The sequence below is a fragment of the Lissotriton helveticus genome, chromosome 3_1, assembly GCF_964261635.1.
Source record: "Lissotriton helveticus chromosome 3_1, aLisHel1.1, whole genome shotgun sequence".
In the NCBI taxonomy this organism is placed as follows: Eukaryota; Metazoa; Chordata; class Amphibia; order Caudata; family Salamandridae; genus Lissotriton; species Lissotriton helveticus.
This window is the reverse complement of record NC_136061.1, coordinates 1197000230-1197015897: the sequence shown is the minus strand read 5'-3', so window position 1 is coordinate 1197015897 and position 15668 is coordinate 1197000230. Positions and strand designations below refer to the sequence as shown.

At 43.0% G+C, this 15668-nt stretch overlaps 1 protein-coding gene across 1 annotated transcript in view; it reads right to left on the bottom strand.

Annotated features, from left to right (window-relative positions):
* Positions 1-15668, bottom strand: part of LOC144823367 (uncharacterized) — an 888205-nt gene that overhangs the window by 689434 nt on the left and 183103 nt on the right. Inside the window, exon 3 of the mRNA XM_078681837.1 lies at positions 1693-1737. Coding sequence (XP_078537963.1) covers positions 1693-1737 — 45 coding nt within the window. The remainder of the gene's footprint in view (positions 1-1692; positions 1738-15668) is intronic.

The following is a 15668-nucleotide window of genomic DNA, read 5'->3' as shown; positions in this document are numbered from 1 at the left end:
AAGGACAGCAAAAACACTGATAAAATACATAAGTTAATGCTTTTATTAGACAATTTGGCAACACATACGTCTTCGGCCCTAGCATGCATAATGGATGAGACAATCGCTATTAGGAGGATGGCTTATTGGGAAAAGGTTGGCATTAGATATCATATTGGCAAAACAGAGAGGAGTCTGCCAGGTTGTAAAGCTATTTTTTTAACCTATATCTCAGTTAATAGGGTCCAGGTATACAAACCCATAAGAAAGATCCATGTTATTATACAAGAAGCAAAAGGTGAGAGACAGAGGATTGTAAGAATCAGTGGCCTCCTAGCTGGTGCTGGGAACCTAGATTCTCGAGGTAGTATTGTTTAGGACAGGAACCCTGGGTGTCCTCCTGGTTGCAATTTCAGTGTTACCAAAATGCATTTCTCTCTCGCTCACTTGGGCCTGAGTTGCTGAGCAAAGATTAAACCAATATGTTGAGATGAATTCCTATTCATCAAATACCAAAAAACTCATGAAGGGCCCTTTGATTGTGGAAGAAAAAGGTGTCATAAACATAGCATTGTTTCCAAACGACTCTAGAGAAGATACAACTACCTCCAGGTGGATTCAATCTTATACCTGTTCTTACAACCACCCAACAGAAGGATGTGGAGATTGAGTTATACTTGTCCCAGTGGAGAATGACATTATATACAGATTTGTTTTATGGTGGGTGATATAAGGTTGTGTAAGTGTTTCTTTCTATGTTGTGCTCTCAGTGAGCCAAGCAAAAAGATTCAGCTAAAACCGTTTGAAACTATAGAGGCAGGCTGTATGTAATGAATAGAGTACATTTTAAGAGTGACTAAAATTCCTATGCCCAATGAAAATTAACAGTTTTATTGCGTCATTCGAATTACTTTAACTAAACCCTACAGTTCTCCGTTTTTTAGGGTTATGGCTGTGTATCTTGAGCAACCTGTATTGACATTTATAAAACCTCATGTAAAATGTTGTGCAGGGAGCTCAGAGCACATTGCATCTGGACTCGACGCAGATGTGGATGAAGGTTTCCTTTTAACTTTACTGTGTCTCATTGAGGTTGGGCTTCTAGCCAATATGTTTTAAATGTGAAATAATTCAATAGAAAAGCATATCAACTTTACATATCTGATATGTATTTTTAGGTGTTTTCATTTTGTCTACAATAAATGGATAATTTCCATTAAAACGCTAAGGGTTCATGGAAGCTTCCTAAAGCCTTACAGCTTGGTTACAGTAGATGATTTTTGTAGAAAAGCGAAGAAATAAACATTGAATTATATAACCCCAAAATCAATAACGCTACTACATGCAGATATCTAAGGACAGCTCCAGAATGTCCACTAAAATAATATGGACACCTCTGAGCTCAAGGTGTTTCTTACCAGTTAGTTTTGTTGTGCCTTAAAACCTTACAAAATCATGAAGGGAAATAGACTAAATGAATAAAAAAAAATAAGTGGCATTCTCCACAAGAAACACAATTGAGTCCTGCCCACAAGACAGGTAGAGGAAATGTCCTTGTTTTTCGCTACTTCCAGAGCTCGGAATAATGCCCATCACACAAGCTAAAAATGCACACACAAAAAAAATCAGAAAGGCAAAGCCAGAGGTTAATTTTCTCATTTCTAAAATTACAAAGATATTGTTTGTTAAACATATTGTATAGACAGAACTTACTTGTCTGCATTTGTAACGAGGTAGACCTCGCTGAAGAGATGCCTCCTAAAAAACATAAAACAAAAACATTAGAAGCTAGAATCCAGATTTTCTCACAGAGAGCTGATAGAATCTATGTTTACCAGAGGCAATATGGTAACTGATGATTCAAGATTATAGGACACCCCTTCAGGTAGTATTTAATGTGCAATTAAATCACATAACAGTGCCAGGAAAATTTACACAAAAACAGTCATGAATCATGTCATCATACCAACCCGACTATTTCACTAAGATAGACACCATTTCCAATGCCGGAAGGTATATTAACGTTAATTTTAGAATGCATATTGTTTGGGATTTTCAGAAGAGCTTCAGTATTAAAACCAGCTTGGGGGACCAAACTTGTGAAGGTTCTTCCTCCGAAACTTCTAAAAACTATGCAATCTTCTAAACTACACAATGTCTGAGAAATGTGAAAAACAGCTAAAGAAAATTGTTAAATTATGTTAGTGGGGAAAAAGCTGAGCCCAAAAAGGAATTCAATTGCAAAAAGTGTATTTTCTCACAAAATTAATTTTGTGGCATTTCTTACGTACAAGTGTAATTGGGATACCCAGCAAAGTTCACAAACTGTGCAGTGTGCCAAATTTGCTAAATTTCAGGTGAATTTTAGACTCCACTCATGCCTCGTTTTTCCAAAGCATCTTGTTAAAAAAATCATTAGAGTGTGTCACTTTACGAAATTATGTTTTAGACTCACGTTTGATGTGACAGTGTGGTAAAATGTGCATAATGGAGTTGTCACTGGTGCAATTATTGAAGACAAGGCAAACCAGAACCTATAGTACAATGTATTAAAAAAATCTTAATCTTTATTAAATTAGCATTATATATATATATATTCTATGGCAGATCCAAAAGGTGAAGATTATGCTCAACTTCCTTTTGCTTTATTTATCACAGCAGTTCATTACCACACTATTACATTACAGAAACTACACACAATATCAGAAAGAACTAGAAAACATGTGCTCCCCCAACAACCAATGAACAATATTTCTGTCAATAAAGTCCCAGGTAGCTGCCATTTCATACTTTCTTTAGTTGTGTCACCTCAAATAAGTTACATTCTTATTCTTCCAATTGTGTGACTTACTATTACTCACATGTTGAGAGGTTTGGCAGTATTGTGCTTTTGGAGCTTCACAGCCTCTCTGGTCAACTTTCTCTTTCAACTTGCCCTGGGGTCTGTCATACATAAGCTTTGCTTCTGGGAAGCGGGAGGCCAGTGGTGAGGCTCCATAAAGCAGTACCCTTTGACTTTCCGAACCCCTCGATAATGTTCAGGGTTGTAGGTACGTGTCTCTTTTTGACATGGTCACCCCAACTTTTTGCCCTAGAACTGATGCTTTTCGACTGAAAGTGCACTGGGTCCCTGCTAACCAGGCCCTAGTTTCTGTACTCTTTCCCTTAAAACAAGGTAAATGCACGTCCAGACTAGCCGTAGCAGATACCAACCATTTTCCCGGTGGGCTGGAAGGGTGGGGTGGGGGCAGGCTTTTGAGTGGTGGGGACCAGTTTTGTTACTGGGGGCCGGTTTTTCAGCAGTGCTGCATTTATGGCTCCCTGTAGCAAAGGTGGCAGCAGTGCTAAAGCAAGCGGCAGCAGTGCTTCTGAACTAGCACCCCCTCCCTCCGGCGCCAGGCCAGCTGTATTGCAAGGGCTGGTTTGTGTTCCCAGTCCAACCCTGGGTAAATGTCTAATTGTACCACAATTGGCAAGGCCTTTAGCACCACTGTAAATCCCTAGTAAGGGGTACCCCTGGTACCAAGGGCACGGTACTAAAGAGAATCCCTAAGTGCAGAGCATTGTATTACACACTCTAAGGGACCCACAAATAAATTGGCTGTGGAGTCACTGATCACTGTTTTTGCGAATTCCCTTGCATAAACTACCTGAGCTATGGGTCCTGGTATTTGGGAAGAGTGAAAAAGCTAGAGGCAGAAAAACCATACCGCTGCAGAACATTTATACAAAGACATTTGGTGGTGAACGACAGAGAGGGAATGTGCAATGCTGTGCTCCAGATATGAAATGAACAGATGATCAGGAGATCATAGAAAAGCTCCAAGGGAATTGTTGGTCAGACACAATGGCAGCTGGTTTACCATCAAGACCTTTCTATTTGCAATGTTTTCAAAGAGATGACAAATTAAAAATTAATGGACCATCATGACTCTGTTTCTCACCATGAACTTGGGAAAAAGAGAGGGGAACGTTTTAATAAACATGTTGACAGCCTTCTTCATTTCATCAACAGTAAGACACCCCATTTGAAATGACAGCAGGTGCAACTACACAACATTGTGCCCAAACAATATGTGGATAACAATATAAAGATATGTGTACTAGTTGTCCTGGAACATGGAACAAAACTTTACGCAGAACTGAAGCAGGAGAGATTTGTATTGAAAGAGAAAAAGCTGTTTGACATAATCACTAAAGCTAAACTTCCACGCTTTAATTGACACAGTAAGAGTTTTGCCCATCCAGCCACTACAAAATAAGTTACAAAAAAACAACTTTCGCAAAAACATAGAGAATGATGCAGCAAAAGAAAGGGGTAAATTTATCAAGGATGTTCTGTCGCATGATTTTCTTCCAACAAACGCATCATTTGATGGAGATACTGCAATCGAGCCAGTGAAGCACAAACTCGTACAAGAGCTTGAAAAAAAAACTTTCACATGAAGAATTTCAATTCGAAAAGGTGTCCTCATTGAAAACTCCTTTTGTTGTTGACTATATGCCACAATTGCAAATGGTCAAGATTTCATCCATGCAAAACTATGGAGAGGTCGTTCAGACTGTTCTACAGATATCAAAGTCAGTGTGCACCTTGCAATAACTGCACATTGTCTTTGACAGTTATCTTGAACTCTCTGTCAAAGAATGTGAGATAATCAGACAAATGTCTACAAGTGGAACAATTCATCTTGCCTGCATCAAAAATTCGACATCTATACCTGTGCACCTTGATACATTTTGGTCATCAACATCAGACAAGATGAACTTGGAGATTATAAGTCTCCAAAACATTGCTGATGCTTCAGTGAAGACTGGATTTCTAATTATTGCAAGTGGAATGATTGTCAAAGAGGAGTTGTGCCTGCAGAAATATATTTAAAAGGTACGGGTTATATTGTTCATGTACTTAACAGCAACTTGGAGGAAGCTGACCTTCATGTCCCGTAACAAGTTGAGTAGGCTGCTCGAAACTGTTCCAATCGAGTCATTGCACTGTCAAATGACACAGATGTTATTATTGTGCTACTTTGATTTGTTGCAATGTTCATATATCAAGGATTATCAGAGTAATGGATAAGTTATGGAACAGGCGAGAAAAGACACTTAATCCAGCTTCATATTCTGTACACGAAACTTGACTCAGAGATGCCCAGTAATCTTATCAAGGCACATATTCTTATGAGGGATGACACTATGAGCGTTAACTGCTGAACCTGTGAAGTTTCTAAAATGATTTGCTGAGAAAGAAGAAGAATGTGACTTTAAAGACGTAGAAGAATACCTTGTGTGTGTGTGGAATAAGAGTTCTGACTGTCACATGCTTGACGATCTTCGATTCAGTGAGTTCAAGAGATCAATCCCACTAGGAGATATTCCACCAACACCATATTCTGTGCATGGACACATTAAACGAGCGTTCTACTTGACCTGAAAATGTAGAAATATTTTGGACCACGCATATGTATAGAAAGATCCACGTGAGTTTGGTTGGAAAGAAATTGATGGGGTGCTAAAACCTACGAAATTTCTAAAGCCTCTACCCACAGAACTTACACATACGTACATGTACTTGAAAACCTGTGCTACAAATAGATGTCCCTGTCTATATGTTTTTCTCAAATGTTCAACTTTCTGCAAATGTACCATGAGTGGACGCTGAAACAAATAAATAAAGGAAACTATTAAAATGTGTCTAAAACAGGAGTGCTAATTATTTTTTCACATTCAGATCATAAACACTGTTTGGTGTATACATAAAAGGATTAAACAACATTATTATTTGTTTCATTTCTATATATGTCTCTTTTTCCTTTATTATATCTGTCATTTTAGAAAATGGCGGAAGGGTTACTCAGAAGAGTTATTTTCTGTTTCTATAAGACTACTTATACTACTGCATATGTTTTGACACAAAAATGAAGTATATAGGTCTCATGGTTCCTGAAATATTACATCATCATTGCAAGACATCTGGCATTTTTAAAAATGTTGTCCCGAAAAATGTGGCCCTGATCAGCAATATCTACTGAAGCTAATTACGTTTCTAATGATCCAAAAATACAAATCAAAAATGGAAATCTCTGGACAACAATTTTTTTACAAAGGCATATCAGGGGGCCGACATTATAAGTGCCATGCTTCATTATCAGGTTTCATTCTGATCCCTATAAACGAGGATGGGCTTGACTATAATCCAGGGAGCACTTTTGATAATACTTTACTGGGCTCATAGAATAAATATACCTAAAGGGCACCCCAATCCCTTTTTAATATAGTGTGCCCTTGGTACGATTAAAAATTGATCATACCAACAGCATCCAATATTAAAGGCACACTGAGATGCCCCTGAGGTATTTTTAAAATGTTTAAACATTACTCACACCAAGGACACCCGATATTAAAGGGAAGCTAGGGTGCCCTACAGGTATTTTTAAAATAATTATAAATTAATAATTCCCGGGGCACCCAATATTAAAGGGAAACTTGGGTAACCGGAAGTATTTTTATTCTAGGAATCCTGGTAGGTATTACCAAAAGTCTCCATCCCTATAGTGATTGGCACTCTACTGGTAGCAGCTCTCACTGTACAAGCATGATGATCAAATATGAAAAAGAGTCTGCAGATAAGGACTTACTTACGCCTACTACCCCTCCAGGGGTATAGGACATCAACCAGGACTCTCCAGCCATCTCTGTCCTGGGCTTTTATTTCAATCTCTCTCAGGTGTAACCCATCTCCTTTCTGTCATCCTAAAGCCATGGACATCATGTGTTTCTTGGCCTTACTCTTTTTTTGCTCCCTTGATGGTGCCAGGTGAGGGCTTGGCTGGTGATGTTTGATGCAGGATTTTGGGAATGGACTGGCGGCAAGTGCACAACATACCGGGATTGAGTGTATGAGTTAAGACTCTCTGAGGGCACAGTAACAGTAGCGCTTTAAAGTCCATTTTGGAAGAGCTTAATGTGTTGTGCTATTGGTCATAAACAATTGGGAGCTGTTGTGATTTAAATTAAGAGCGGCTTGTATGCGCAGATGAACTGTGATTTGGCCCCATTGAGTAACAGGAGTGTGTGCTTACATGCATGGCCTCTAGCTGCGGTGACATGGAAATTGAAAAAATATGCTACTAGTGTGTACAATGAAGCCAGATGAAGCATGTGTCTTAGTGCTTTGCTTGAGCATGCTCAAAGGGGAGAAGAGAGAGAACGTGCGCAGCGTGTGCCAGCAGGAAAGGACTTGCGTGCAGAAAAGGACTGTGCGTGTCTTCTGAGAAGAGAGCTCATGAGGAGGTGCATCGGCATGAAAAGAATAATAATAAAAGTGAAAAGTGAACATTTGTCTGCATGTGCCTGCCTAAGAACTGTCAGGAGCAGAGCGCTCATTAGGAGGCAATGTCAAGGGAGGCAACAGCAGTTGGGAGACAATGTTGACTGGAAGCAGCCAAACCCTGTTGAAGACACAATAGAGCCTTTAAAGGCGAATGTGACATTTAGGAAAATAACAACTTTACCTGGTGTATGGTCTTTCCTTCAAAAATGAGTGTGGAGTGGGGAGTGTGGAGTGCGGAGCGTGGCTGAATGCCAAGGAAGATGGCCACTCGATAGAGAGGCTCCGATACTCCACTGCACAATCCCCTCATAATCCAACACCATATCCTATACACTCCAGCCGACTGTGGTGGAGTTGATTCTTTCCCCCAGCGCTCAGAACTGAAATATCGAGGTTAGCAGCCTACTGTAGCCTACTGCCATATGGTGATACTGGCTGGAAAGCTGGAGACGCAACCCCTGGATCCCCAAAGGTTGATTGTGCCTCCCCCAGAATGCTGAAGTGGGGCATTGAGGATGCGGAGAGCAGCGGCAATCGCCGCAACCGAATACTGAAGTGAAAATGGCCCCAGCCTGAGAGAGGAGACCGGCAAGGGACTAGCCCTACTACCCAGAGGTGAGCAAATCTAGGGTAGACGTCCGACTTGTCAGTGGAGCGGCGTCCCTGCTGGGGACAGGCCGTTGAAGTAGTGTAAGGCAGTGAACGTACCCAGTGGGTGCGGTACAGGAGTTGGGCCCAGCATGAGACTCAACTGCGATAACGACGTTTGCAATCAAGCGGTGAAAGCAGTCTGAAGACTCTGCAGTGCGGGCCTACCACCCTTTGCCCCGAAGTCATTGTGATAGTGCGAGAACCCCACCAAGGAGGCCTGCTGTGGGGTTGCACCAGATCGTATCTCGTCTGGGCCTACTTTTTAGCTCGGAAACAAGTGAGGTAGCGGTACTATTGGTGTACCACCTGAACAGACTCCCCCGCCCCTCTGAGTGGGCTGGGGGAATTCACAAGCAGTCACTCTGGGGATAAGGCCCACTGCGCCAGCTAGCGTATTACGCCATCATAAAAGTACTACCAATGCAAGGAACCAGGGGTGGTAGCCTGCCCCCCGTGATACCCAGGCAGCTGTACTGCAGTGCAGGACCCGGGCCCCTTGAGGGAAAACCCGACAGGCCGAGTGGAGTGGCCTTGCCCCCCAGGGTCATGGAGCAGTCATTACCCCCGAGAACGCGTGGTACCTTCCTGTCATACACTATCCCCCTAGCTGCTTGTACTGACAGAGGGAAAGGGACAGAGAGGTACACACCAAACTAAACTGGACAAGTGTATGATACACGGGCACCAGGCTGCAGAAGCAGTTGCTCAGACACAACCAGCTGCCACTATCCAGCCGCAGGCGGAAATAGGAGTGCCCACCCTGAAAGACATTATGGAAGAAATCAACGGTGTGCGCACATCACTGGAAAATCAAATGGACTTCATCACATCTGAGGTTTCGCAACTCAGAGCGGACTTCTGCAAAATGAGGGCAAAGTCAACACAGTAGAAACCACCACGGCAGAACTCCAAGGAGACTCGAAAATCCTACAGCAACAAGTCTAAGAGCTGCACACAACCAACCAAGCTCTGGAAGCCAAGCTAGGCAACTAAGAGGGACCGGTCGAGGGGCGATAATGTCTGGATCATAGGAGTACCAGAAGGGGCAAAAGAGCCAGCGGCGGACCTCTTTGTGGATGAACTGAGAACACCGCATTTACAACCGTGAGACCTCTCAAAATGATTCTCCGAGGAAAGGGACCAGAGTGTCCCCGTGGGTAAACCAAGACCCAGAGCCCAGCAGAGGCCTATCTAGGCCCGATTGTTCAACTTCCGCGATAGAGATACCATTCTGCAAACAGCTCGGAGTGCACTGCCAGTAAAATATGAAAATAACACCATAACGTTTTTCCCAGATTTCACCGTCAAGGTCCAGAAACAAAGGAGATCATTTAAGGAAGTAAAAAAGGAACTATGGGTCAAAGGAGTGAAATACTCCATGCTTTTCCTAGCAAGGATGAGAATCGAAGCCAAGGGCAAGGCGTGGTTCTTTGAGACTCCAGAGATGGCTTGGGAATGGATAGAAGGATGGAGAGTGGTGGGGGAGACAGCCTCAGGGCCCGATAGGACAGACAGCTAAAAAGACCTCTGGTGTGTGGGGATCATATGGTGCAGGGTACCAGGCGTAAGAATCCTGTGGAGAACGAGCCGCAAAACTGAACCGCTCTTTCCAGCAACAAAGTCGCTGAACCCATGGGACTAACCTGGCACAGGTGAGCCTTACAACACGCAATGCAGGGGCCATACAGACCTGTCATAGCACAGAGGAGAACTTCTGGACAGCTAGTTAACAATACCTGGTTCCCTAATGATATAGGGGAAGAGCGGTGGACACAGGGGAGAAGCCCTGGTCTCCTACGATTCAGACTGGGATAGGGCGACAGGCAATCTGCATAGTTGGGGAAGATGGTAGTTTAACACTCACATTGCAGGGAGGCAGGGAGGGGTTACAGTAAGTCATATTCTTCACTGTTGTTATCTTGATGATGAGGAGGGAGCGGGTGAGAAAAGGAAGAACAGTCACTCCTTGCTGTTAGGATTTTGTTTAAATAGGTTGACAAGGATAGAGTTAATTGGAAACACCATGCAACGCAACAAGCTTGAACCTAGCATTAACACACCACATTGTGCACCAACCCTTCGGGCATGCCTCGGAGCGGGTGGGAGTACAATAAAGGATCACAACATCGACAATGGATTACCACATAAGACCCAGGATTGTGACTACTCTCCTGGAACCATAATGGTCTGGGAGACTAATTGAAACATGGGGTAGTACTCCAAGACGTCAAGCGACATTCCCCAGATGTGGACCTGCTCCAGGAGACTCACCTGCTTGGTAATTCCAGCAAGACCACAGACCATTGGGGGTATAAACTAGGAGCTTGTGCAGGCTTCACCACCAGATCAAGGGGAGTGGGATACTCCTACGGAGGGTTTTCCCCTGGCCATCAACCGCACCCGGTTAGACATACAGGGCAGCTATGCAGTGGTGTCCGGGACAAGGGATGGAATGTTAAGACGATCACCATACTGACTATATAGGTCTCCCTAGCTTTGCACACAGAAACCTTCCAAGACCTAGGTGGCGTGCTCTCAGACTTCCCAGAGGGAGAACTAAAGATAGGAGGGGATTTTAACGCAACACTGTCAAGATCAGAAGGACCGATACCCCACTACCGAAGCCCACTAAGCACAGACTCACAACTCTCTGAGCTTCTGAATGCCATGGGATTAGTTGATGCGTGGGAAACTCATAACCCATATGCACAGCTCTTTAAGTTCCACTCAGGGGCACACAATGGTCTCTCCAAAATAGATTACATACTTAAACCAGTGGATCTAGTTCTCCACTTCAGAGACATACGTCTCCTAGCGAGGGGATTTATGCGGCGAATGCGCCACGACCAAGGGGGAAACTGTTCATTAATCCATGGTGATTGAAAATCCCACAGGTGAAAAAGTCATAAAGTGCTACTTTCGAGAAAATGAGGGATCGGTACAGTCTACATTGACCTTGTGGGAAGCCTTTAAACAGTAGTCAGAGGGTAAGCTAAATCCCAAACGACAGGGTACAGAAAGGAAAAAAGAGCCGCACTTGAGACACTGGAGAAGGACTCCTACAATTAGAAGTGAAGCAGAAGGGAAGTGGCCTGGACAAACCCAAACACACCCTGCACCTTAAGAGGAAAGAATATAGAGACTTAGCAACAGACAGAGCAAAGTCCGGCATTGTGACCACACAGCATAAAATATATGAAGCAGTAGACAAGGCAGGGAAACTGCTCGCCTGGTGCGACAGGCATGAGCAAGCTAATAGACTGGTCACAGACATCAGTACTGATGCAGGTGAGACATTCAGAGACCCATCATGTCTATTCACCGTCAGGAGTGGAAGCCTGGGAGTTACTAGTGAAATGCACCTCCCCACCTTCCATCCTGAGGATCTAGCAGTGATGGAGGACAATATAACTGGCGAAGAAGTGGCCCAGGTGATCAGGAGTATTAAATCAGCAAAGGTGATGGGATCTAATGGTCTCCCGATCGAGCTACATATACTAGCTGCCAATAAGATTGCCCCTACCTAAAAAACAGGTACTTAGAAAATTAAATGAAGGGGAAACTCCCAGAAGACCAGTTTCTGGCCTCCACAGTGGTGATCTATAGAGAAGGTAAGCTGGGGGATAGTTCACATCCTATCGCCCTATCTCCCTGCGTAACACAGAAATCGAAATTCTCGCTAGATTACTCGCCTCACGCCTTATCCAGATTATCCCACAACTGGTACATCCCAATCAATCCAGGTTTATGCCGGAAAGGAATACTGCGCTTAACCTACGCAGGCTACAAGGTGTGCTGGGAAGAGTTGAAACTTTGAGGGAAGATGCAGTGGTCATGTCGCTTGATGCTCGAGTGGCCATATATGTTTGCAGTGTTGGAAAGGATGGGATTCAGCCCCAAAATCATGGCAATGCTGAGACTCCTCTATAAGGACCCTTGCCACAAGTGGTGGTGAATAATAGAATGTCCCCACCATTCCCCCTGCAAAGAGGGACAAGGCAGGGTTGTCCCTTATTACTGTTGATCTTTGCTCTAATACTCAAACTGCTGGCAAGCTGGATCCATAGGGATTCATTGATAAGGGGCTTATGCTAGACCGAAAATTGGGAAGATAGAATATCCCTATATGCAGATGACATTCTTCCTTACGTAGCTACTACCAAAACTTTGATACATAGAATATTGAACATATTTATCAACTTTGATAATACTCTGGTTACACCATTAACTGGTCGAAGTACATTATATATGTATAGCGTGGAGCGCTCGCTTCACTCCCCAAAGAGTTTGAGGTTGCGGTGTTGACGGATGGCTTCAGTTACCTCGGCATCTACATCACCACTGACCTAGATCGCTTTTACCATTGTAATCTCCTGCCCCCATTAAAGCGTTTGAAGTGTTGCGTGCACCACTGGAGGACTCTGCCACTCTCCTTACTAAGCAGCCCTCTTCAAGGTGATGGCTCCCCCGATTTCTATATATATTGCAGAATACACCATTTTCAGTCCCCTCCAAGTACTTTAAGGCAATAGAAAGCGAACACAGGACGTTACTTTGTGTGTGAAAGCATATCAGAAACTCTTGTGAGGGCGGTTTGACGGAGGTGTAGCGTTGCCGGACATACAGAAATATTACTGGCCGCACAGCTAATGGTAATTAATCATTCTCTCCGCCGGCCCCTAGACGAACCAGCATATAGAAAGGACAGCTACGTCCTGGGGACAGGAGGTTTCACTAGGGCACTTTACACTCCTTCCAGACATCTCCAGCTCACGGGCCCAACAAAAAACACTGTGCAGATTTGGCACACAGTTCATAAAAACATAGGATGGAACAACAAGATAGCACAGGCCACACAGCTGTGGGATGCCGAAATCCTAGGCACCTTAAGGGGAATACCCGGCTTTGACAAATGGGACCTTATAGGTATTTCCAGTGTAGACGATCTCTGGTCACTTGGGGGGGAGTGGTACCCTCCACAATACAACAGTGAGAGTACACATTATCAGACACAGAGACGTTCCATTACCTACAAATCAGACTTGCACTCCAAGCTGCTATCACCAGGAGAACGGAATTCCCTAAGTCTTACCCACTGGAAGACAGGATCCTGACAGACTATATGAACCATAGGGCGATTTCATTGACTTAGATATAGGTGACTTGGAAGACAAGGACTGGCAGGAAGCATTGGCCTCCATAAGAGAAGTGGCCATATTGGCTACATTTAAATTTTGCAACTTACAATACTACATAGAACCTACTTTTCCTGTCAATCCCTTGCTAAAATGGGTAGGGGGTCGGACCCTAGTTGTAGAAGAGGTGCGGCTAAGAAGGCACATATTACCACATACTATGAGACTGTCGATTTATAAAAACAGTATTGGGAAGCAATTGTCTGCATTTTAAGTGAAGTATTGGGTGAATAGATGGTCTTACTAAATATGAGGGAAGCATATAACCTTAACACCAAAAAGAGAACTTGGGTGACAGTGGGTCTGGTAATCGCTAAGCGCAATATCGCCACTCTGTGGGGAGCACCCAACACGCCAACATCACAAGATTGGAGGAAAGACCTCGATTGGTGATTGGTAGCGGAGAAGATGGTGTACGAGAGTAGGTGTTGTCCCAGAAAATGGAAACAGGTCTGAGGCAAATGGAATGTTTATTGGGAGAGCCCATGCATGGACCCAGTGATGGTACCATACAGTTGGACACATAGATAGGAAATGGTTACCCTAGGTGTATAGTCACGAGCGATCTATCATTTGTAAATGGTGACAATGTGGTGTTTTAAATTATAACCAATTACTCCGGACAGCGAACACGGAACTGTACAAATTGTCTTGTGCCCTGTCATGTTCTAAAAAAAAACAATGAGTGTGGAGTTGCCGAGTTGCTCTGCCCCATATGCACTGAGAGGTCTTTGGACAGCCTGTTTGTTCAAGAAAACAGTCTGACAGGAACCTAGTAGGCTGACCCAAGGACAAATAATCGACCACAGTCGGAACAGAGTATATTTTTCTGAAACTACGTATGACAAGTTAATGGCTCTGTGGGAGCACCTAAGATGAGCTAGCTAATTATCTGTTTTTTGATAATTTGGTCGGTGTAGTCTTTTCTCTATCTCAGTTGGGGAGTAGAGCTATTTTAGACACAAACCTGTTTACATTCATATGAACTTTCCTTCGATAAGGTGACGAGAGGAGCGGGCATTACTTAAAGGTATTTGTAAGGCTGTTGCTGAGGCATGGCTCTATTCTTTTGCCTCGCTGTAGTTATGGTTCATTCCCTATTATTAATTTGCTTCATATCTTTGTTTAATTTTTGATAGGATCATTTTTGTTGGGAGGTTGCTTTGATATATTGTCCATTTGAACCTCCTGATGCCACGCTATACTGGATTTGTCTCTTATCAATTGTAAGTGGCTTGATTAACTTTGGATTTTTTTTTAAAGCATAGAGTAGTCACAATCTAGTTTGTACATGAAGGCATTTTTGTTTCAGGCAGCTGGATTGAAGCTTATTTGTGAGACCCTCAGTAATTACTTTCCTGATAGGTGATAGGTCTTGGTAAATAGAATTGCTTTATAAGGTGATTTGGCTGTCTTTTCATAAAGTTTCTCTTTTCATTTTTAAATAGAGGTCTATGTTATTGTTTAGGTTAAACAAGGTATACACGACTTTGGTGGCTATATGCTTGGGCTAATATCTCTAATTTTACTTTTGTGAATTTAGGGTGCATAAAATAAACTCACAATGGGTGATCGTTTCTTTTGAACTTTTTTTAAATCTTTGTAGTGTCGCGCACGTCCGTTGGCCGACGAGGCCCGGCACACTCAAATGGAACGCCCCGCACCGCGGCGGAATTACCGCCGCGGTTAAGGTGTTAACTATGGCATGCATGACACCGAGTCGGGTGATTTGTGTGTCCTGATTCCATGTATGGGTTATAATAAAAAAATCATTTACCCTCAGAAACCCTGTTTTTAAGAATATGTCCTTACTTACAGATTGAAAATTGATGGTTGCTCTCTATGTTTGATTTTGTCCTGATGATAACCTGATAAGCAAAAAGGTTGAAACGCCGTTGATGCCTTCCTTTGGCAAAATCAAGAGGAAGCATATGTTGTGTGTTTGTCATTTGACAAACTATTTTCATTATCCTTCTCTTTGCCATTGTTCTTTTGTTTACACCTAAGTTTGTATTTTCTTAATTGTACACGTTTGTGTAACTTTGTCAGCACCAGTTTATTCTTATTTATTATTTTTTATGTATTTTGTCTTTATTTATTAAGAAACTTCTCTTCTGATAAATGATTGTGGGTACTGTTATTTTTTCTTTTGAAAAATTGTCATTCCATTTATTGGTTTGTTATTGGTTAGAATTGTTTTTCCTTGTTTTAATTATTCCCTGAACCATTGTTGCTTTCATGCTATTTATTAGCACCAGCTTTGGGGACACGGCTGCCCCTGTTTGCTCCAATCAACCTCTTCCAGAGCATCGCCTGCAAGAGTGACTGCAGTTGTGCTGGTTGCGTTAGCATTCAGGATCCTGGTTTTTCGCTAGTGTATGTGAAAAGCAAGTTGTGTTCATGTGGCTGCCACTTTGTCAGTTTTCTCTTGCATCTGCAGATCGTTATAGGAGAGTAGGGCCTGGTGGTCTATAAAGGCCAGGTCATCGACCCGAGCCCAAGGTGTCCAC